Source organism: Rhinatrema bivittatum, chromosome 13 (assembly GCF_901001135.1).
Source record: "Rhinatrema bivittatum chromosome 13, aRhiBiv1.1, whole genome shotgun sequence".
NCBI classification, from domain to species: Eukaryota; Metazoa; Chordata; class Amphibia; order Gymnophiona; family Rhinatrematidae; genus Rhinatrema; species Rhinatrema bivittatum.
The window spans coordinates 57,288,994-57,313,058 of NC_042627.1; the positions used below are offsets into that span (position 1 = coordinate 57,288,994).

A 24,065-nucleotide genomic window follows, 5' to 3' on the forward strand; every position below is an offset into this window, starting at 1 on the left:
CAAGTAGATCTATCCCAGTTTCCTCCCAGTCCGCTCCAATAAAGAGGTGGACTGGGAGGGAACTTCCCCAATCCCCTACCTAAACTTCCTCCCTTTTCCCCTCTCCTCCCCGACCCCCTAAACCCACCCTAACTATGCAAAATGTTTTTGTTTTTTAATTTACTTCATCCTGGTAGTTGAAGTAAGTCGCACACCCCGGCCGGCTGTTGGCGTGCACTTCCCCAGGACAGCGTCTAATGGCGCTGTCCCGGCCCGCCCCTTTTGACTCTGCCAGCATTTCTGCATGTGCCGGCAATTAAAATTTACCTGATAATGTGTGTGTATGTTAAAAAATTTAAAGGTGAATTTTAAAAGCCAGGCACATGCCAAATTGGGAGATAGACAAGCACAAGTCAGACAAAAACCACTTCCTCAATAGATAGCTATCTTATTTCTGCAGGTACTTAATAATATCTGTCTGGTGTGTGGTGCTAATATAATATTTTGCTAGTCATTTTTTTTTAAAACCCTGTGTGTTTTTCAAAGAGGAACACAGGACTCTACCTATTAGACTTTCTGGGTGTGGTATAATCAGTTGCACAGTGAGGGGTAATTAAGCCAAGCACTACTAAAGTCCAGTTACACAGCTCCTGGTCTCCTGCTTTGACTAAGTCTAATTTAATCTAACATTTTAATGTGTATATTCCTAAAATTGTTTGCTTTCTCTCTGCTGCATTGGAGAATGAAGAAGTCCAAGTAACAGCATATGAAATGAGTCACCCAATGCACCCAGAAACCCTTCAACATGATCAAGTGTCAGAAAAGAAAGCTGCTTCTGCTGGGAGATTCAATCATCCCAGGAACCAATTTGGGAACTCATTTTGAAGGGGACATAACAGCGAAATGCCTTCCAGGATCCTCAGCTAGCAGAAATTCAAACCAGGTGGTGAATGCAATTATAAAAGAAAGCAGGAACTCTGATGTCACTGTTATCATCCATTTGGGGACCAATGGCCTTGCTAGAAATGGTGTCCATAAAGTACAGAAGGATTTCCAAACCAAACATATTTGTGCCTAACTGTAAACTGTTATGATGGTGCTCTACTAAACGACGGTATAGAAAAGTTTTTTTAATTAAATTAAAAAATTAAATTTCCGAAATCTAGGAAAAAAGATTAGACATGTGGCAAAGACTATTGCCTTTTCAGAGGTGTTACCTGTTTATGGAAAGGGAAAGGAAAGGCTATGCCATATAGAGAATTTCAATGCCTGGCTCAAAACCTGGTATAAAGAATGTGGAATTGGATACATTGGAGGCTGGGGTCATGCATGGAGCAATAAAAGATTATATGGTAAGGATGGTCTATATTTGTCAATGGGAGGAAAAAGGATGCTAAGTGAAAAATTCAGATCATGCATTATCAGGCATTTAAAATAGGGAGCGTGGGTGGCAGGAGGTGGCCAGTGAATTTGGCATGTCATCCCCCAGCAAAATAGGAAGAGGGAAGAGGAAATAAAATCAATCAGTTCAAAAAAGCAGAAAAGGTGAATGTGAAGAGCAGCTGGAAAGCTATGACTACAAATGCTCGTAGTCTGACAAACAAAATCCCAGACCTGCAGGCCCTAATGGTAAAGGCGGACTTAGACATTGTTGCTGTTCTGAGACATGGTTCACTGATTCTCCTGATTGGGATACGGCCATACTGTGCTATAACTTGCTAAGAAAGGACAGAGAGGACAGAAAAAGGGGAGGAGTAGCTCTTTGTGTCAAAAACAATATCCAAGCATTAGAATTGCAAGGGATGAGGAGTAGAGAAGAAGAATTGTGGACTGTCCTAAAAAAAGAAGATGGTGCTTCCATTTTTACCGGTGTGCGATCTACAGGCCACCGACTCAAAGAGAAGAACTGGACAGTGAACTCATTGAAGATAACCAAAAGAATCAATGAAAGAAGGGAGGTCAGAAGTGGTATAGTGAAATTGAAAGTTGACAAGGAGCACTGTGTAGAGAGTGACAAAGAAATGGCAGAAATATTAAACAAACACTTTAATTCGGTATTCACTAAAGAAAACCCTGGAGAAGGACTATTGCTGGTTAATAAGACTATAGATAGCCATAGAGTAGATGAAACTCCATTTACAGAAGAGAATATATGGGAGAAGCTAGGCAAACTGAAAGTGGGCAAGGCTATGGGGCCAGATGAGATATACCCCAGGATACTGAGAGAGCTCAGAGATGTGCTGGTGGGTCTGCTGAAGGACCTGTTTAATAGATACCTGGAAACAGGGCTGGTATCACAGGATTGGAGAAGAGCAGTGGTGGTCCTGCTTCGCAAGAGTGGTAGTAGAGAGGAGGCCGTAAATTACAGACCGGTTAGACCACCACCTTGGTGGTGGGAAAATTAATGGAGACACTACTGAAGGAAAGGATAGTGAACTATCTTCAATATGGTGTGTGGCTGGAACAAAGGCAGCATGGATTTAGCAGGGGAAGGTCCTGTCAGACAAATCTGATTGATTTTTTTGATTGGGTGACTAGAGAGTTGGATCGAGGAAGAGCACTCGATATAATCTACTTGGATTTCACCATGCTTTTGATATGGGCCATACAGCTTGTGAATAAAATGAGAAGCTTGGGAGTGAGTGCCAAGGTGATGGCATGGATTATAAACTGATTGAATAATAGGAGACAGAGTGTAATAGTAAATGGAACATACTTTGAAAAGAAAACCATGTTCAGTGGCGTGCCACAGGATTCAGTTTTGGAACCAGTTCTGTACAATATCTTTTTGAGCAATATTGCGGAAGGGACAGAAGGTAAAATTTGTCTATTTGCAGATGATACTAAGATCTGCAATAGAATGGACATGCCTGAAGGAGTAAAGAGAATGAAAAGAGATTTAAGAAAGCTGGAAGAGTGGTCGAAGATTTGGAAGTTGGGATTCAATGCCAAGAAGTACAGAGTCATGCATCTGGAGTGCAGTAATCCAAAAAAGCTGTTTGTGATTGGGGGTGGGGAATTGATGTGCATGGACCAAGAGAGGGATCTTGGGGTAATAGTGTCCGGAGATCTGAAGATGGTGAAGAAATGTGACAAGGTGATAGCTAAAGTCAGAAGAATACTGAGCTGCATAGAAAGAGAAATAACCAGTAAGAAAAAGTACGCGATAATGCCCTTGTAAAGGTCCTTGGTGAGGCCTCACATGGAGTATAGTGTTCAATGCAGGAGTCCATATCTCAAGGGGACAAAGAGAGGATGGAAGCGGTCCAAAGAAGAGCAACCAAAATGGTGTGGGGTCTGCATGAGAAAACCTATGAGGAGAGGCTGAAAGGTCTGAATATGTATGCCCTGAAAGAGAGAAGGTGCAGGGGGATATGATACAGACCTTCAGATACCTGAAAGGTTTTAGAGATGCACATTCGACAAACCTTTTCTGTTGGAAAGAAATCAGTAGAACTAGGGGTCATGAAATGAAACTCCAGGGAGGACGACTCAGAACCAACGGCAGGAAATATTTCTCCACAGAGAGGGTGGTGGATCCTGGAATGCTCTTCTGGAGGAGGTGGTAAAGATGCAAACTGTGAAAGAATTCAAAGTGGCATGGGATAAACACTGTGGATCCCTAAAGGCTAGAGGATGGAAATGAAGAAAAGAGTGCAGGATAATTTGCTGGTGCAGCGGTTACTACCCTTAACCAATAAGCCTTCATATTTTTGATGCAACTCCATAATGGTTCTCTGCTTCAATGTCATGGGGAAAAAGAGAATTAGATTTGAACAGCAACCAGTGAGAGACCCAACCTTTACGGTCTAGGGAAACAAATAAGTATGGCGGCTAACTTACCGATGTAGCAGTTACTACCCTTAAGGGCAGATTTTCAAAGGGTTACGCGCGTAACCCCCGAAAAGCTGCCCCTTCCACCCCCAGCACGCGCCGAGCCTATCTTGCATAGGCTCGGCGGCGCGCGCAAGCCCCGGGACACATGTAAGTCCTGGGGCTTTCTGGGGGGCGTGTCGCGGCCGGTGGGTCATTGGGGGGGCATTCCATGGGCGAGGCCGCGGGCATGGTTCCAGCCCAGGGGCGGTCCGGGGGTGTGGCCGCTGCCTCCGGACTAGCCCCTGGACCATGGTGCGCCCACAGCTGGCCGGCACGTGCAAGTTACGCCTGCCTCGAGCAGGCGTAACTTGTAAAGTAAAGGTGGGGGGAAATAGGGCTGGGGGGTGGGTTAGATAGGGGAAGGGAGGGGAAGGTGGGGGGCCAGAAGGAAAGTTCCCTCCAAGGCCACTCCGATTTCGGAGCGGCCTCGGAGGGAACGGAGGATGGCTGCGTGGCTTGGCGCGCGCAGGCTGCCGATTTTGCACAGCCTTTCGCGCGCCAACCCTGTATTTTATAACATGTGCGCGGCAGCGCGCGCATGTTCTAAAATCGGGAGTAGATTTGTTCGCGCCAGTTTGCGCGAACAAATCTACTCCCGCGCGCACCTTTTAAAATTTACCCCTTAACCTATCAGCTTGATACTTTGATGCAACTCCAACATTGCTCTCTGATTCAACAGCAAAACATAATGGAGACTTGGATTCAAACAACAACCAATGAAGGCCCTAACTTTTACAGTCTGATAAGCATGGGGGTAACCTACACAGTGCAGCAGATACTACCATAAACTTGCTGGGCAGACTGGATGGACCATTGGGTCCTTTTCTGCCATCATTTCTGTTTCTATATTTCTAGACTTGCGCACTCCCACCAAATTTGAATAGCTGCCCAGTTGCATGCATATCTCCCACTGCGCCCACATCTCAAAAGTTTTCAAAAAGGAGCATGGCATGGGCGTGGTCTGGGTGAGGCATGGGCATTTCAGAGCGTGGCCAAGAGATGTGCACATAAATATTTACACATCTGGGTGCGAACCCAGATCCCCTGCTGCATACGTTTACTTCTGCTATGGAGGAGGTGTAAGTTAAAAAATAAAAAGAACCATTTCTGACAGGTTTAAAGAATCTGGGATAACTGGGGGGCATGCAGTTTATCACACCAGGGGGGGTTTGGAGGACCTAGCCGTTAAGTGGGTGAACTGGTGGACAAACTGGTGAAACTGGCAATAGCATGGAAGCATGCCCCTTTTAAAATTCCCCAACTTATATAGTAGAATCAGGCTATATGTGGCTAGGCATGCGCTTATTTAAAACTAGGCACAAAGTGTATTTTATAGCATGCACACATATTATAAAATCGCTATGTCCTTGGCACGCACCGACGCACATGCGCCAAAGTGCACCCACACGCCAGTTTGAAAGTTATTGTCATAATGGGGTAGATTTCATAAATGTACGCTGGATTTTATAAGATACGCGCATATCTTATAAAATCCGGGGTCGGCGCGCGCAAGGGGGTGCACATTTGTGCACCTTGTGCGCGCCAAGCCCTGCACATGCTGCCCATTCCCTCCGAGGCCGCTCCGAAATTGGAGCGGCCTCAGAGGGAACTTTCCTTCGGCCTCCCCCCACCTTCCCCTCCCTTCCCCTACCTAACACCCCCCCCCCCCCCCCCCACACACACACACCTTTATCGTGAAAGTTACGCCTGCTCCAGGCAGGAGTAACTTACGCGCGCTGATCGGCCTCCGCCGCAAGATTCCCCGGCCCGGGAGCAATTTTGGAGACCTCAGCCATGCCCCCGAAGTGCCCCCGGGCTGGCACCACTTCCCTGACATGCCCCCCAGAATACCCCGAACGTCGCGCCGCCCCCAACATGCCCCTGACATGCCCCCCTAGCAAAGCTTTGGGACTTACGCACGTCCCGGGGCTTGTGCGCGCTGCTGAGCCTATGCAAAATAAGCTCGGCGCGCGCAGTAGGGTTTTGAAAGGGTTACGTGCATAACTTATGCGCGTAACCCTTTTAAAATCTACCTCAATGTGTACGTTAATATGCCATTTGAGTGATGCAATAATATTTATAATGGGTGCCGTAAAAATGGATTTATTTTATTTATTTATAAAATTAAGGGACCGCATAATCAGTAAAAACCAAAAAAGCAGTATACAATAATATATAATACACATAGTATAAACCTTAGACGCTCTCGCTGTCTCCCCTGTCCTGGCGGTTCCGTGAAAGCTTTCTTTATATAGTGGGGAGGAGAAGGACTGAGGAGGCTCCCCCATTGGCTGACGAGGCCTGGGGTTAGGGTGCCCCAGCTGCAGTTAGGTTGAAGTCTCTCGGTGCCCTCCCATGCTCCTTGGACTGCCAGAGCACAGCAAGGACAGCACTGATCTCGTGCCAGTGTCTCGGAGACCGATCATTACCACTTTGAAATCTCTGTGCCTTCTTCGTTGTGGAGGCGCTCCTTGGAGAGGCTTTGGAACTGTTTTGTTTGAGAAGACATATTTGTGGTGTGAATTTGTCTAAGAATTCCTGAAAAACGTGTCTTCTCTGTATTTTTTGTTTGCTAAAAGAAGTATCATCAAATGTATCCGTTCTCTTGGGGCCCCATGGAATCAATTTTACAGTGTCATCTCTTGTATATGGCTTTCATTTTCCAGGCCCTGTTTGCATTTAACTGAACCCTCTCAAGAGCACACACATTAACAAGCTGGTCCAAGGCGGGTGATACATTTCGGGTTGTTAGCAAGTACTCTCTAAATAGTATGTGGGAGGAGCATACCATGCTATTTCCCTTGCACACACTAAAGCCACATTTGCATATGATATTCCCTCACTTACATGTCTCAGAAACAATATGCTACCCAATCATTTACTTTCTTAAATATTGTGCAGTTTTCTAGAATGAAACTTGCAGAGACCATCCTCCATAAGACCGATTCTACCGATTCTTAATATGTCACGCTCATGTCAGTCCTTATCTTATATCATCATTGGTCCCCAAAAAGCTTTTGAATACAAACAGTGCCAAGCTCTCTCTCATGGATGTAGTGAAACTTATCACAAATCTTTATCGCTCTGGCAGTTTTCCACTTCTTAAAGCACAGCAATCTTCCAAGAAATTTCCTTTGTTTACATGCACAGACCTGCTAATTTTAACATGCTAACACTAATATCTTTCCAGACCACTGTAACATGCATATTAAGTCTTTACTGCGTAGTACAGTCCCTAACAGGGCCTTAACATGCACATTAAAGTTTATTACATAGTCCCCTATATAAATACACCAGTTGACCTTGAAAACTGGACCACTATGCATCTCAGATATAATGCACATAAAGTTACCCATTTGAATGGTGCAAAATTATATGCACATCAGTAGATATATATAGCATGTTTTTAAATTTCTGTACCCGAAGTAAGCCCTAAACCTTTCTTTTTCAGTAAGCGCAAAGTTATGCATATAATGAAACTATGTACATATTTTATGACTCTTGAAAATCTGCATGCTGCACATATGACTAATTTACATGTGTAACTCCTTTTTTTTTTTTTTTTACACATCAGAGCCCTGACAAATCTTTTGAAAAAGTAGGCCATGGTATTTACAGATTGTGTAAAATATTCCTGCACGCAGCAGATACTGCCACCCCTCTGTTCTCCTCCCTATCACCTGCACAATCAAATGACATTATTTTGCATGGAAATGGGATGCAGAATGACCTAAAGTGGCTGGGATACCACATCCTGTGTGCTTCTCAATGTCTTATTTTTCTGAATACTGTTTAGTAACTTTTCAGATTCCCAAGTCTCTGCAGGCTGTCTGTGAATCTGTTCACCCTAGTGTCACTGAGAAACCTAGTCAAGTGTTTCAGCATTGTCTTGCCAAAGAAAGCTGTTGAAAGATTGGAAAAAAAAATAATATAAAGGTGCTGCTGAGCTTTGCAAATCAGAATGAAGCCTCTAGAAAAAAAAAATTACCTGCTGTTTTCTCAGGTGTGTTTCTTTGAAATCCTTAAAAAAGAAAGGACAAACTATAGCGGCAGCAATAGTCTCAGACTATAAATATAAAACAACATTTAGATTTTCCAATTTAGTTACTTGGATGGTGTCATACCATAATTAATAAGATGTTAACACAGTTTTCACTACCAAAATCAGCAGGAGATTAGCACTGTTGAATACAGGATATGAGCCCATTTTCATAAAATACAAAAAAAGAATCAGACAGAAAATCTTAAATAGCAGGCAGGAACAGAGGAGAAAATACAGCAAATTCGTCATTAGGACTATATTCTGAAGGAAACAATACTTCTGAATTCAAAGGCTCCCATGTTAGTGATCAAATAATTCAATTCTCGGAAAGAAAACACGTAAAACTTTTCATGAGACCTTTTTTTTTATTCCTCATTGAAAAGCTCGTTTGCATAAATTATCCAAGAAAAGTAAGATCAATATAAAAATTTTCTTTTCAGGGCCTTCCACAATTCCATCAGTGCATGTGGGCGAGTTCAATCAGAGGCTTGTAGAAGCGAGCACTCAATTTAAGAAGAAGCAAGGCAAAGGCACCATTGATGTGTGGTGGCTGTTTGATGATGGAGGTAAGGCGAGGTGAAACTGAGAGGGCAGTGTGTCTGTCCTGCTAAGGGAAATATAAAATACATCAAAGGACACGGTGTAGAAAGAAAAGCATCTGCCAATATCTGCTTAGGAGGGGCTTTTTTTTTTTTTTTTTAAACAAACATAACACTTGAAGTACCATGGTGCATCTATTTTTACTTTACAATACTATATGAGTAACTTTGTTCTGAGTGGAGCCAAGAATGACATTTCTTTTATGTCCTTATTATATTATATTAAAAGACGGAACATTTGGCTCAGCCACTCAGATTCAGTCTCCTGCTGGCATCAGCGGACAACAGAAGCGCGTTGGAGATTGAAATTGACAATGTGGGCCTGCAGGAACCACGGAGAATGAGGAAGCAGAACCAAAACTAGATTCTCAGTTTCTAATAGGAACAGGGCCCTCGGTAGTGGGAACAACTGTCACAACCTTGTCCTTGTCCATCCGAATTTAAATGGCAACATGGGCAATTATTTCAGAATAATGCCTGCTACTGTGGGCACTATCATTTAGATAGAAATGATTATAAAACGTCATTAATAGCAACGCAGGTCTCCAAGCTGCGCTTGCAGCTCTTCCTTTTTCAATCTTTAACTCTCTTTGTCACCCATTTCCACCAACTCCGGCCAGTCTTCTGTGGCTCAGGAGAAGCAGTGAATGATCACAGTCCGTGTGGTGCAGAAATCATTTTTATTTTACTGGGTTCGATGACTGGAGATACAATGTGCATTACTTGCTTTTATAAACACATGCTTCACTCCTCTCACTTCTTTTTAATTTACTGCTTTTTATCCAGGTTTAACACTGCTTGTTCCCTACATCCTCACTACTAGAAAAAAATGGAAGGATTGTAAATTAAGGATCTTTATTGGAGGAAAGGTCAACCGTCTAGAAGAAGACAAACTAGCGTAAACATACATCATCTTCTCTTCTAAGCAAAAGATTCTTGGATGTCTACAAAGTGCATTCAGCTGAATGGAAGAGCTGACCGTGGCATGAAGACTTTTTAGGAGCATTCACTTTTGATGGGGCTCTCTCCTCCCCCCTCACAACCTATTTCTCACTCTCCTCCTTCACCTCCCATGATTCTCCCTCTTCCCCACACCCTGCATGATCCCCTCTCCCCTGTGGCTGCCAGGAGAACAGCTCTTACCTACCTCTGCCTTCTTTGCTGGCTGGCTTCACTGGGGAGAATTGCATGTATGGTGCCAGCAAGTTCTCTAAGATTATGGGATCCCCATGAAAAAAAAAGCAAGAGAGTAATGGCTGCTGGCAGAGGAGGCAGACACAGCATAAAGCACTGCTCTCCTCTGATCAGCCAGAAGGAAAAGAGGATCCTGGAGGGAGGTGACTGGGGCACAGGGGGAGGGGGAGGGCAGTGCTGGGTCTGCCAGAGGGAATCACTATAACAACACATTGCTTAACCATTTAGGCACAGTTCACTACTCTTACTGCATGATAGCTTTTAATTCTGGGCAGTGTCACCCATCCATTTTAGAAAATGTTTCTTAGCAAATGACATTGTTCTCCACTTGTTTACATTTTCATTCATACTGGGGGTTTTTTTTATTCAAAAGGAACTTCACTGATCAATCAGTAGAGTCATAAATTAATACCAAAGAGACTATTTTACTAGCAATTGTCAAATTACTATGCAAGCTCTAGATCTCTTTCAGTTGACAATGTCACATCATAAATCTTATTCTTTCTGACAGGTTCTTTATCTGAATTGTAAATTTTATTAATGCTATCCCTCCCTCTCCCCAAACACATGTAAAATGCTTATTTGGAGGATTGTATTTGTTAGTAAAGATTTTCTAGAAAAGAGACATCTTGTTTTCCATATGGTTCTAATAAATGCTGGAGTTGCTTCTAAATAAAAGATGCCCAGGGTGCACGGAAAGCCGCAGAGGGATCTGTATCTCTAACACACTGTCGCATACTTTCTGAACATAAGTCATAATGTTTAGGTCCTTCCAACTGCAAAGGCTGATCTTTCATTTTCAGTTACCTTTACTCTTTTACTTTCAGGATGGCTTCCCTATTAAACAAATTCAGGATAAAATTTGCTGACATTTGTATCATGGGAGACATCAATATTAAACCAAGCAAAGAAAGGTATGAAAAAAATATATATGGTAGAAGTGTCATTTGCACACACATGCGCACGTTCATATAAATTGTAAGCAGCCGTGTCCATTTGCACAAGCCGGCATACATGTGTATATGTATGCCTGCGCGGCTGTTTAAAACTTACTGTCAAAGGGTCTGATGTATTAAAGGGTTCTTCCCATTTTGGGCCTGATTTGCTAAGGATTTTTTCCCATTCTCTGTCTATTGGAAAAATGCTCAGGACACTGGTAATAAGTACTCATCTCCCTGTCCAAGGACCTCAGTTTTATACCATTCCAGCTGTGAACATAGACTGAGAGTTCCAAGGCAACTTTCAAATATGACCACTTGCTTTGGTGCAAAGTTTACATGCATTTTCTACCCCCAGCCTTTGCACCAAATTTTAAAAGGAAAGTATATGTGCACTTTTACTTTGAAGCTTCCTGTGGTTACAAAGTACCTCACTTGCTTTTTGTGCAGGTAGAATTTTTATAGAAAGTAATGTGCATAGATGGGAAAATGCAATATTTGTGCATAGATTCCACTCTTTTAGAGCAAAATAATCCATGGAAAATGAGCTTAAACAAACTTCATTGAGTCTCCTGAAAAAGATGTAAAAAAAATTTTTTTTTGTTAAGGAAAAGCTGGCTAGATGCACATTGCTGTTGAACAAAATGAATGAATTTTATTAAGTTGGTACTGAAACGTAGCTACTTGTCTTTGCCCTAAAGTGAGTTGTTACAACTCCAAAAGGTCTTTTACTTGGTTTTCCTTGCTGAACCAGACAGGACCATCATTACTAAACAATGATAACTGCAAACTCTATACTTTTGCAGCAGTGGAGAAACTTAAGATCTACAAAAACTATGCGGCATGGATGCCATTTTCAGAAGAGCCAATTCCATATAGAAGATTGAACCATCTAGATAATTTTTTTGTGTAATTAATACTTTATTGACCAAAATAGCAAAGAACAACAGTACAACAGCATTACATATGCAAATATTTGAGTGTTTTCTTTCTCCCTTCCTCTAATTGTTTTGCTTCTGTAATGCACAGATCTAGTAATTTGGTCCTGGAGAAAACTAGGCACTTTGCAGACTGCAATTGTTTTTATTGGAGCAACAGAATTATCCAAAGATATTCTGCATGTGCCTTTAAGCGTGGAGAAGGGACTCATTATAGTTTTGAATGCTCATGCACATCTTTGAATAATTCTTATAAAACTTGCAAAGACAAATGACAAGAACGAAAGGTTGGCCTTAGATGAAATTTATGTTAGTGGATTAAATTTGTTCCTGTTATTCTTTTGTCATTTTATACTAATTTTTCTCAGGATGTAATGTTTCTTTTTTGGGGTATGACAGACTGCTCAGGGTTGCTTGCAAATCAGAGCAAAAACAAGGTACATAGGTGATCATATGTGCACTGTGTAAGCTGTTTATTATGAGGCAATAATTTAACAATATTTCTGGCAGCCTTTTAAGGATAGGCTGGATAGTTTTAGAATAGTTTAAGTAGATTAATGTTGCCACATTAACCATATTAACCCAATCAGGCTGATGCAGTCCTAGTTTTGCCCCATTGCATGCATGGAAATGTACTCCTTTTTTCTTAGATAAATGAGAACTACAACTCCATGCATGCAACATGGCAAAACCAAGACTGAATCAACCTGTTCAGGTTGGCCTTGATGAGGTGTTAATTCTACAATAGATACACAAAATCCTGCCTTTCACTTCCAACAAAACGGGGTTGTAGGGCTCTCATCTTTTTGTAAGGCCCTATGAGGTAGTGCCCCCATGTCCCCCTTAAACCAGTGCAGGACAAGGCTAGATGCCTGGTCCACCTTAATTCCTCTTGTGAGAGAGCTCTGTGGGCGGAGCCCAATAGGGGTGGAATAAGAGCTGGGAGCAAGGTGGGTTAGGCAGACCAAGCCCTGGTCTCCTGGAGGAAGGCAGCTCCTGTAATATAACACTTTCCAAACACTGAGCTGAGAAGAAGCTAAATTGTGAGTACTGACGGAAGCAGTACTGAACTGTAAAGCGAGTACACTGAAGGGAAGACAGTCTACTGTTGTGCATGTGTGAAGCTGTAATAAAGATATGTTTTAAGAAAGGCTGGAATCAGACTAGATTGTATCCAGGCCTGTGGGAATCACCGCTCATTCCCACAGACTCATTAACAGCAAAAAAGTAAACCAGCTCTGCAAAAATAAATAATAATAATAATCCTAACAGAATGTAGCCAATATTTCAAGATAGAAACAAGCAGAGGTGCACCTCCTGATAGCTTTTCTATTTTACTTGTTGCCTTTTCTTCAAGACCCAGCCAACTTGCTAACTAACCGATTTTCCCTGCAGCCAGCACAGTCCTTGTGTTTTCAGTTCAGACATGAAAGGACTGGGTTTAACCTTCTCCTTGCCAGGTCACGCATGGGGTCATCTTCTTCCCACCAAAGGTGTTACATCCAGTCTTGGTGCCTAATGTCTTTTATCTTGTAAGAGATTTAGTATGCTTGTACTGTTTTTCACCACATGACAGGAGAAATAACCAGGTTTTGATGTTATATGTCTGGCATTTCAGATGTTATTGATTTGGTTGCAATAACTATTTTAACAAATTGTAATAAGATAGTGCTAATGGACACACATTCCCAGGGCCGGATTTACACATTTCTACCCCCTACGCAAAAGCACAATTCTGCGCCCCCTCCCCCTCAAAAGTTGATTTAAAATTTTCAATTTAATATGTAATAGTTTATTTTTGAAATGTTTTTAAACTTGCGACAAGTGAACCCAGAAGCAAAATAAAACAGACCAAAACCAGTAAAAAAAAATTCAGCCCGCGGGACCCACATCGCCCCGCAGATGTTCTTCTGTCCGACCCGCACTGAAATTTTTTGAGCCTGACCCGGCCCATGGGTACGGATCGGGCCAGACTGCAAAATGCAGACGTCTGCCTATATATCCCATACGATGTACGGTGATTACTTCTTTGGTTAGTTCAAATTATTCCCCCAGATGGCATATTCAACACAAAAAAACAGCAAATAAAATTGACATAAAATGCAGAAGATTTACATTGATTCTCATCTGACATTATAGAATTGTATTGAAATGTTTTGCATTTTGTGTCAAACTTACATTACACCACATTAAATGATGCTGCATAAACAAGCCGTAAGTTGTGTATGTTTCATGTTTTGTAATAAAATTCGCAGCCCCCTTATAATTTGGCGAACACCCCCGTCAACTTTTTCTGCTTACGGCTTTCAGCCCCGAGTTAACAAAACAGTATATAAAAGTAGTAACGATATATTTTACGTACCTATTATCAGTAGATATGTAGAAGACAAGCGATATGAGCGTAATGAATCACTTGGAATCACTATTGTAATGCCAAATCTGGAATTTTCCTTTAACACGTGGTTTACGCTGAGTGTGTGAGAGAGAAATAGCAAATGCTTTTTGCCTGTGACTGAGAAAGACAGCGCAAACTATAGAGATGGGCAACGTAAATGTACCGCTCAATTTATTTAAAGTATATGGATGTAAATTTAAAAAATTCAAAATAATACTGAAAATTTTGTAAATGTTTGTTATTTCTGCTGTATATACGCCCCCGTCTGCTGCACCCTAGGCCATGGCCTAGGGTGGCCTTATGGGAAATCCGACCCTGCACATTACAACAAGAATAAATCAGCGCACACTTGCTGCCTAAATGTAGGGGGAAAAAATGGCCAGTCAGCTGCCAATTGGTCCTATCAGCTGTAAAGACAAAGAACGTCAGGGACTTTTGTTCTTTGTCTTTATAGCTGATAGGACCCTTCTTGACTTCAATATTTTTATTTTATTTATTTATTTTTGGTTTTTATATACCGGAAGTTCCTGTATACAATACATATCACTCCGGTTCACATTTAACAGAGATAACTATCGCCGGGGAGGCGGTTTACATGGAACATATCGAATATAGTGAACGGATAATCTATAATCTATAATAAAGTACAATCTATTATGAAATAACTAGGATCAACTTAGAACACAACTTGGAACATATAACTGAAGCAATATAAGCAATATAGACATTACATTATTGCTGTAAGACAAGGGTGTATCTGTATCTGTAAGGACTTAGTTGCTTACCACAAGACCTTTTTTTTTTTTTTTTTTAATTCTTGTTCCAGCTGGAAATGTTTTGAAGAGATGATCGAACCCCATCGACTCCATGAAGGTTCCAAAGACTTACCAACTGCTGAGAAAATAAGGAGAGAAAACCCATGGAAAATTACAGATGCTGAGTTGGAAGCATTCAAAGAAAAGGTGAATCCTTGCTCACTATGTATTCCATCATGCTAGCTATTAGAAGGAAAATAAAAATTCAAATTACAGTTCTTTGAAAAGATGGCTTGTTGATTTGGCATTTGCTTTTTAGCACAGCTCAATATGTTCTACAACAGTAATTTTTTTGTATATCATGCCTGTGTAGAAGCTGCATTCCGATTAGATATATTTCAATGTGCCCCTTTCTAGAAGAATAATGATTACTGGGATTTTTATAATCTATTACTGTGGTGTTGTGCACTGCTCAGTTTCATTTAAATATCCTTTCAAATACTTAAGCATAAGAAATCAAAGGGGGGGGAGGGGAATGGACAGACACAGAGAAAAATGCTTATTAGAGTTAAAAAAAAAAATTACAAAGCCTTAGGAAGCTATAACAAAGCACAATGAACTGCAGGCTTGAAAAGAAAACATGTATCCAACTTTCCATTCACTTGCTGGTGCAGCAAGGAACCTGGCTGTAACTCTTCAGAGACAGAGAAAGGATGGATGAATGTAGTTAGCAGTCAGGTCCATTATCGTACATATGCAAAAAGAAAGCGGCACCCCATGAAATGCTGGATGCTATGAAGACATCTCTAGCACCACTGAAGTATTCATCAGTTCCTGCACTTACCCAGAAGATCTTCATCCTCTGGATCCCATGCACATGGGTACTCCTACAGGGGACTCTACCTGCATGTGAGCATCATGGCAGACACCAGAAAATGTGGCCACCACATGCATCGCCAGTGAGCGATAGTCAGAGTGGGGCTGGCTGCTTTTAAGCCTGCAGATAAGCACCTAAATTTAGCTGCTCAGATTTTAACATAGTAACATTTATTATTTATTTATTTATTTATGTATGTATTTAACGAGGTTTTTAACATGGTATTTAGCATAGTAGAAGACATATTTAACATAGTAGAAGACAGCAGAAAAAGACCATCCAGTCTGCCCAGTGTAAATATTATTTACACCAGTCAGTCTGTCCACACTGCTAAAGATACATCCCAGCTTCCAGCCACAGAATGTGATTACCTGCAAGATTTCCCCTTATCCAGGAAAGTCTTTTTTTTGTCTTCCTTTGTTCTCCACCATCTTGGGTAGAAGAGTGTACAAGATCCCACTTGGGTCTTCCAGCAAGCACCTTTCCCTTGAGAGACAAAATTAAGGTAATTTTCAGCTGAATGTAGGTGCATAGGTTTTTGGCTGAAAATGAACTTAAATCTAGGCGACCACATTTTGGATTTAAGCCAGACTCAGCTAATGCTAGCTGATTCAGTCCTTTCAAAGAACCCTGGCCCTAAACCAACAATCCCCCTCTCACCTACCAAACCCGGATCTGTGCTTAAATATTTTATGCTAGAAACATTTAAAAACTTACAAGGTATCAATCCACAAAAAACTGCCTTTCAATGGAAACTCTGAACAAGGGGTCATGGGATGAGGAGTAATATAAGAAAATGATGTTTTATAGGCTGGTGTAACATTGGCTGCGTTGCAGGGTTGTTAGTTTGAGTGCTGATGGTTGTAGCAGGGAAGGTTGCTTACATTGTAATTGTAGTTCAGTTTGTTCATGGCTTTCTGCGGGCTAAGCCCACCGTAGGCCTAATAGCATAATGGCTCCAAGTGTCTTTTTTGTGGTGTTCTCTGGTTGGGACCATAGCAATAGGTAAATATAATACACATGCTCTTGTGATGTTTTTTTTCTCAGAATGCTCCTTTTCCATGTAAAATCTCCATTTTGGGATTGGGAAAGAAATGAATAAGAAATTTTGAAAATGAAAAAATAAACGCATATTATTTGGGGGGAGGAGGGGGAGGGCAAAAGGTTGTAAGTTTCACCGAAGGCACCTAATACCAGGACAGCATGCACCACACACAGACTCCACCATTCACCTATCTCCCACTTCCCCAGGAGCCAAATGCTGTGGTAGAGTTCCTGGAAGTGTGGCAGGATTGCCAGCTTCCCAAAAATATTATAACTATCTGCCACTTCTCTGAGAATCCTGACCCCTGTCTCCTCCCTTCTCCTGTATTACAAGTCACTGAAAGGGCCAGACTGCATGGGGGATGCCCTGCCCACCTTGGACCTCCTGATGATTTCACCTGTGTTGCACCTTGGGGGGAGGGGGATGCCATGGATATCCTTGAGCTGCCCCTACCCCAATCACATAGAAACATGATGGCGGAAAAAGACCATATGGCCTATCCAGTCTGCCCAGCCACAACTGCACAGCTCTACAATCCCTCGCTGCTTCTCCCATGCTTTCTCCACTGGGAGGCTGTTCCATGCATCTACCACCCTTTCTATAAAGAAATAATACACCCACTAGGGAAAACAGAACAAGCCAGGTTGTTATATAAAACGCCGTGCTAACAAAATAACTCACCTTGGTAACACGTGCAGAACCAGTTCATGGGGGGAGCAGAAAGTGTTAACAGAGCTCCCCCTCCATCATGCCCAAATTTCTTTTTTCAAGCCATGCCAAACATTTTGTTGGCCACTCTGCATATCCGTCAACTAAACCCTTTAGCAAACCCAAAATGTCCTCAAATAATCACACTCTGGAGCCCAAAGACAGTGGGGGAGAGGGGTTACGAAGCCCACTCACAGTTATCAAGAGGCTGTCATCTACTCAGGCAGGAGATGGTGTATAGAAGATCTGTTGATTTAAAACATAAGTCTTGAAGCTTCTTTTTCTCAGAGCTCTGGCAGGAGTTACCGACTGGAGTTCCTTTAGTAATAGCCAGCAATACAATATAAACCTAGACATAACAAGAAATGTATATATTGGGGCGGATTTTAAAAGGGTTATGCGCGTAATATACGTGCGTAACCCTTTTAAACCCCTCCTGCGCGCGCCAAGCCTATTTTGCATAGGCTCAGTGACGCGCGCAAGCCCCGGGACTCCCGCGGAGGCAGGCTCAACTTAAATAATAAAGGTAGGGGAGGGGGATTTAGGTAGGGCTGGGGGGCGGGTTAGCTAGGGGAAGGGAGGGGAAGGTGGGGAGGGTCGAAAGGAAAGTTCCCTCTGAGGCTACTCCGATTTCAGAACGGCCTCGGAGGGAACGGGGAAAGCCATCGGGGCTCCCCTAGGGCTTGGCGCGCGCAAGGTGCACAAGTGTGCACCCCCTTGTGCGCGCCGACCCCGGATTTTATGACATGCTCGCGGCTGCGTGCGCATGTTATAAAATCGGGCGTAGATTCGAAAATCTGGTCCATTATTTTTGGGTATCTGCAATTGATTAACATGATTATTTTAGAAAGAAAGGGCCCTTCAGTCTTCCTGATTTTCTTTAGTCGGAGGGAACAGGAAGAGGAGTTGTGTCTGTAAGTAGTGGAATAAAGTACGGTATGTTTTCAATGCATTCTACAATTTTATCTTCCAGAGTTATCGTCAGGTCCGTTTGAATGAACTCTTGCAGGAACACTCTAGGTCTGCTAATCTTATTGTTTTGTAAGTACTCCTTTAGAAAATTATGACTTTTTTCAAACAAATTAAAAAATGAAGGGGGTGCTGTCCCATGAAAACAGCAGTGACCTGAAGTCTGAACTCCAGAGACCCATGAGTTGGAAAAATGCTCTTCCACAAGACTTTTATGACTTTAGGGAGTGACCCGTTTTCTCTGTGCCTCAGTTTATCCAGCTACACCTGGGCAATTACAATTGCATTTTATCCTTTACCCTCCTGGAAGCTGTCCTATTGGCAGACATTTCAGTTCAGAGCTATTTTTAGGTATAGATGCATGCTTCTGAAGCATTAACATCTAAAGAGCACGCTCTTTGGGTGGGGAGCAAGCTTCCTCCTCTACCTTTAGGTTTCTAGCCCAATCAGAACCTGCTCCCAACTGGAGCTACGGTGCCATGGGTCTTCACTTACAACTGCCTGGGGATTTTACAAATTTCCAATCCTTTTGCCCTTACAGGTAGATTTTAAAAGGAGCGAGCACATAGACGCGATCATTTGTGCACTTTGGCACGTGCATGTTATAAAATGCGATATCCGCACACACATGCACGCCAGATTTTAACATCTGCGTGCGTGCGGGCGGGCGGCCTGCAACTCGCACGCAAGGGGGCGGGAATATTCTAAAGTATGCGCGGTGACAAGATCGGGCCTTTGCCCAGTTCCCTCCCAGTCCACCCCAATTAAGGAGCAGTCTGGCAGGGAACTTTCCTACCCCTATCCTTCTTCCCTCTTCCCCTCTCCTCCCCGACTCCTAAACTACCCTTAATCTTCCCCATTTTTTTCATTTTTAAACTTACTGCTCCTTGGGAGCAGAACTAAACTCCGTGCGCCGGCCTGCCCTCCACCCCTCCCCACCCTCTGGCCCGGCCCTTTTGAAGGGCCCGGCACTTCTGCGCTTAATGGAGTTAGCACGTGGCCAGGCCTGTTCTAAAATGCTCGCAGCTCACACAAGGCCCAGCCACACACATAACCCCCGTTTTTTATGCGCGCGGCCTTTTTAAAATCGATTGATAAAACAAGGAGGTAGGCGATCTAAAAAAGCCGTGAGGGAAACACCAAAAAAAATAGATGCCTAAAAATGTCCATTGAAAAACTTTATTAAGGAGACTTACAGGTCCAATTCACAATATGCCCGACTCAGGCTGAGTTTCACCCCCCTCGTGGGGGCTGCCTCAGGGACTACAATAAATAAATATCGATTATTGACGTGACAATACAAAAATTACATGACTCACACAAATAATAAAATCAAATAAATACTAAAAAGGTATCCATTTGTTACCTTTTTAGTATTTATTTTTCAAAGTGAAAGAACATACGTACTTTTACTTTCAAAATTATCCCAGAAATACTGCATGCACACATTTTTACACTGTTAATTGGGGTGGGTATTTTTTTCTGAGAGAGATTACAATCACACTTTTGAAAATGCAAAAATATGTACATAAATCCAAACTCTGCTCTATCCCCATTCACAAGAGTGCCTTGACACACTGCGATTAAAAGTACTCGCAGAGGCTCTATGTGTTACATGCATAAAGGGTGGGCCAATTTCTAAAAACCCATTTTTGTAGTAAAGCACTGTATTACCTGTGGAAATGGCTTTGAAGATTATCCTCAAAATGTCTTGTTCTTTTATTCACTGCTTGTCTGCAACATAATTCTGAATATGCACAAGTAAAAATTATATAGAGAATAACTATATTAACTCATTTTAGTTGTACAAAGTAGAGTAGATTAATCTTGAGTTCTCAATCAGGTTACTTCCTCCTCCCCCATTGGCCCCTGTCACCCTCTCCTTTCCTGAAATCACAGTGGAGGAAGCTACCCATCTTCTCTCCTGCTCCAAACTCACTGCTTGTTCTTCTGGCCTCCATTCACTCCCAGCTCCTCAGCTATATTTCCCCTGCAATCATCCTTTCTATTTGTCACATTCTCAATCTCTCACTTTCACTGCAGCTGTTCCCACTGCCTTCAAACAAGCGGTTATCACACCACACCCCAAAAAATTTGTACTGGAGTTTACTTGCCCTGCTAGTTATCATCCCATCTTTCTCCTCCGTTTTGCATCCAAACTACTCAAACATGCTGAACAGTTTCACTATCTTGACCTTCTTTCATTTCAAGCAATTCCCGATCCACTCCAAACTCCACAGAAACAGTCCTTGCTGCAGTCTCCAATGACTTGTTCATGACTAAATTCAAAGGCCTTTACTGAATCCTTATTCTCCTTGACCTTCCTGCTACTTTTGACCCTGATAACTGCCTACTCCTTGATACTCTGCCCTCACTTGGACTTCGGCTCTCCGTCCTGTCTTGGTTCTCTTCGCACCTCTCTAATCACACTTTTGGTGGATCCTCCTTTACCACCATCCCATTATCCATCAGTATGCTTCAGATCGCTGTCCTGAGCCCTCTTTTCTCTCGATACTAATTTCCTTGGTGCTCTAATCTCCTCCCATGGCTCTCAATGCCATCTTTATGCAATGGAAATGTAATCAGGAATCTAGTCCCAAATATCCACCTGCTTATCCAACATTGCGGCCTGGATATCCCAACACCACTTTAAAGTCAGCACGGCCAAGACAAACTCCTTATGTTTTCCACCAAACCCACTTCCTTTCTTCACCATTTTTCTGGCTAACACTGTCATCCTTCCAGTCCCTTCAGCCTTTAATCTTGGAGTCATCTTCAGCTCCTCTCTCCCCTTCTCTACACATATCCAAAATGCCACTAAAGGGTATTATTTCTTTCTTTATATCACCAAAATCCAATCCTTTCTTTCTGAACACACTACTACAACCCTTATCTACTTTATCACTTCCCACAACCTACTCTCAGCTGCTCCTCACAGGTCTCTCAGTTAATTCTCTCTCTCCATTGCAATCTGTTCAAACTTCAGCTATGCGACTTATCTTTTGCCAATATCACTACTCCCATACAACCCCTTCTCAAGTCAGTACATTGGCTCCCTATCCATTTCTGCATAAAGTTCAAGCTCCTCTTACCCATAAGAGCCTTCACTCTGCAGCTCCTCACTACCTCCGATTTCTTATCTCTTGCTACACCCGTCCTTGTAAACTCTGCTTATTGGGCAAGACACTCTTATATGTGCTCTTCTCCTCTACTGCCCATTCCCAACTCAGAGCTTTCTACCTTACAGTACCGTATGCTTGGAGTAGTCTTCCTGAGCTAATTCCTCATGCTTCCTCTCTACCCTTTTTGAGGCTGCTTTTAAATCTTAACCCCTGATTATCCTGCTCACAACCTTACTGACTTTAAACATTTTCTTAATAAATGAAATTCTCAGTTTCTTTTGATCTGTATGTCTGCCTTGATTAGATTGTAAGCTCTCCTGAACAGAGACTATCTTGCTGTGCTTTTGTACTGTACTGTGCGCAATAGAAATAAATAGTAATAGTAGGAAAAGTAAACATATGCTTTGTTTTCACATCAGCAAAATTTCATACATTTTGTATTAATCTAAAAATGATTCTCAAATTATGTTGTCAACGATGGGTTACACTGCATTATTATTGTATTATTTTTTCTTTATTTTCATAGAAGCCTCCCAGTGGCAAGAAAAGGAATTGTGTCTGATCATCTGTATATGGCTTGGTTAGAAATTCTTTCAAAGAACCTCCCTCCGGTCCTAATGATCAGAGGAAATCACAAGAATGTACTGACCTTCTATTCTTAACATCAACATCTAAAAACAATATAAAGTCTCACATTTCATTCAACATGTGCATTCTGGAAGTCAGTGAGGTTTCAAAGTTAGCTTTTAAATACATTCAATGAAAAAAAAATCTACTTAAAATGCTCACTAAGATTTTTGGCAATAGCTGTGTAAAGCACAACTAACATGACTGTACTGTTTTAAGTTATTTCATGACTGAAATCTACTGGATCATGTGGAAATGCACGTAAATAAAAATATACCTTAAATACATTCTATCCTTTTAAATGTGAATACACTTTTGGAGTTTTACAAGTTATTACCCAACTATTGTTTTCACTGGTTTTCTAATTAACTAACAAACAGGACAACAAATGAGCTTGGTTCCATGACAATGACTAATTATGAATCTGCAAACAATTCTAAAGGATTTTGTTGCAATCCTACATTTATTTACTTTTGATTATGATTACAAAATGGATTGAAAATGAAATACTGAAATCAGTTTCATAAATACTTTAAGATTTGGTCTGACTTTGGTTTAACCTCCAATAGCATCAGTTCCTTGGTAGGTAACCAGAAACTTAAGCACGGCTCCTCACCTGTATTTTTTAATTTGTTTGATTGATTATATGAAGTGTTTTCATTCGGGGCACAGACTTTAAGAAACATGGGCTTGTTAAATCTTCCAATAAAAAAGATGTTAAAGGTTAAATACTGCCTTGTCATTTTTATGTTAAAATCCATAATATTTGTGTGCATGTTAAATTCATTAAGTGCTGTATATGGCATACAACATCTTTCACAATACATCTCACATAAGATATTTACACTTATGCATACTATAAATTACATGTAAAAATATCATCTCCTATTGAATATGTTATTTCTTTTATGTCTGCTGTAATAGTGATTTACACTAAAACAATGTTGCTACATGGGTATGCTAATAGAGTGACTTAGCTGTTCATACAGGGGGTTTAGACAGTAAGAATAGACCCAGAAGCAAATAAGCTATTTAGTGGCCTCCATTGCTTAGAAAGGGAGAAAGGATGTGCTCTCCAGAGAAAATTCAGCCCAAATACTCTTATTGTCTTACATTTTTAACTCTTTGACTTTATACAGCTCATGAATACATTTTTATTCCGATCAAAATCGCATTCTTTCACTGTCCACTGCCCCATCTCCCATGCAAATGTTTTCTGTCATTGCCTTATGAATGTACTAATGAGGCTGGGTAGTCCAATTTGTAGAGGGATGGGGAACTATGAGAATTAGTCACCTTTACAGGATTCCAAACGATATAAACAAAGTGAAAAGCAATATAGTAAAGTAAGCATACATAAGCAGTATACATAATTTGCTAAGCACAATTAACTTTACAATATTTCAGGGAATTACCTAAACATATGTTTTAAAAGCAAGTCAGTGTTAATACAATAATAGACCATCCAAAAGGATTTGTGGTAAAAAGGGCTATATTTGTGCTGCTGCCCTACTCTGTCCGTCTGGGAGGCCAAAAATATACTGCAGGACAGTTGCTGAACAAAATGGCATCCTAGACAAGTGTTGCTTTTATTTATTTAAAATATTTTTTGTTTTGCCTATAACAGTATGTGCTAGGCAAACTACAATACATCAATATAAATTACAGTTTAAATTAACCAAAAACAAAAAAGTACCAAACAATTAAAATACATAAAAACATTTATGACTTCATAACTCTATTACCTTTAGTTCTTTATTGAGCCTAGCACAAAAGCATCTGCTTTTCACATTGCCTTACCTTTCGGTCTCACAGACTAGCAGACTGACTCAAAGGGGTGGCATGGCACAGCCCAGTTTGGCATCCAGGGCAGTCACCCTTCTTGCCCACCACCTTGTGACAATCCTGAGAGCACCAAAATGTGCTGACCAGCACTGCCACGTTTCACTGATAAATCTTGCTGCATCGGAATTTACATGTAGCATCCTGGCTGGTCTGGAG

At 41.6% G+C, this 24,065-nt stretch overlaps 1 protein-coding gene across 3 annotated transcripts in view; it reads left to right on the forward strand.

Annotated features, from left to right (window-relative positions):
- Nucleotides 1-22,773, forward strand: part of SLC12A1 (solute carrier family 12 member 1) — a 122,652-nt gene extending 99,879 nt beyond the window's left edge. For all 3 annotated transcript variants that reach the window (XM_029575062.1, XM_029575061.1, XM_029575060.1), the window contains exons 22-27: nt 8,338-8,463; nt 9,283-9,394; nt 10,518-10,604; nt 14,788-14,923; nt 18,320-18,387; nt 21,964-22,773. In XM_029575062.1, coding sequence (XP_029430922.1) covers nt 8,338-8,463; nt 9,283-9,394; nt 10,518-10,604; nt 14,788-14,923; nt 18,320-18,387; nt 21,964-22,099 — 665 coding nt within the window. In that variant the 3' untranslated portion in view covers nt 22,100-22,773. The remainder of the gene's footprint in view (nt 1-8,337; nt 8,464-9,282; nt 9,395-10,517; nt 10,605-14,787; nt 14,924-18,319; nt 18,388-21,963) is intronic.
- The last annotated feature ends 1,292 nt before the right edge of the window (nt 22,774-24,065 follow it).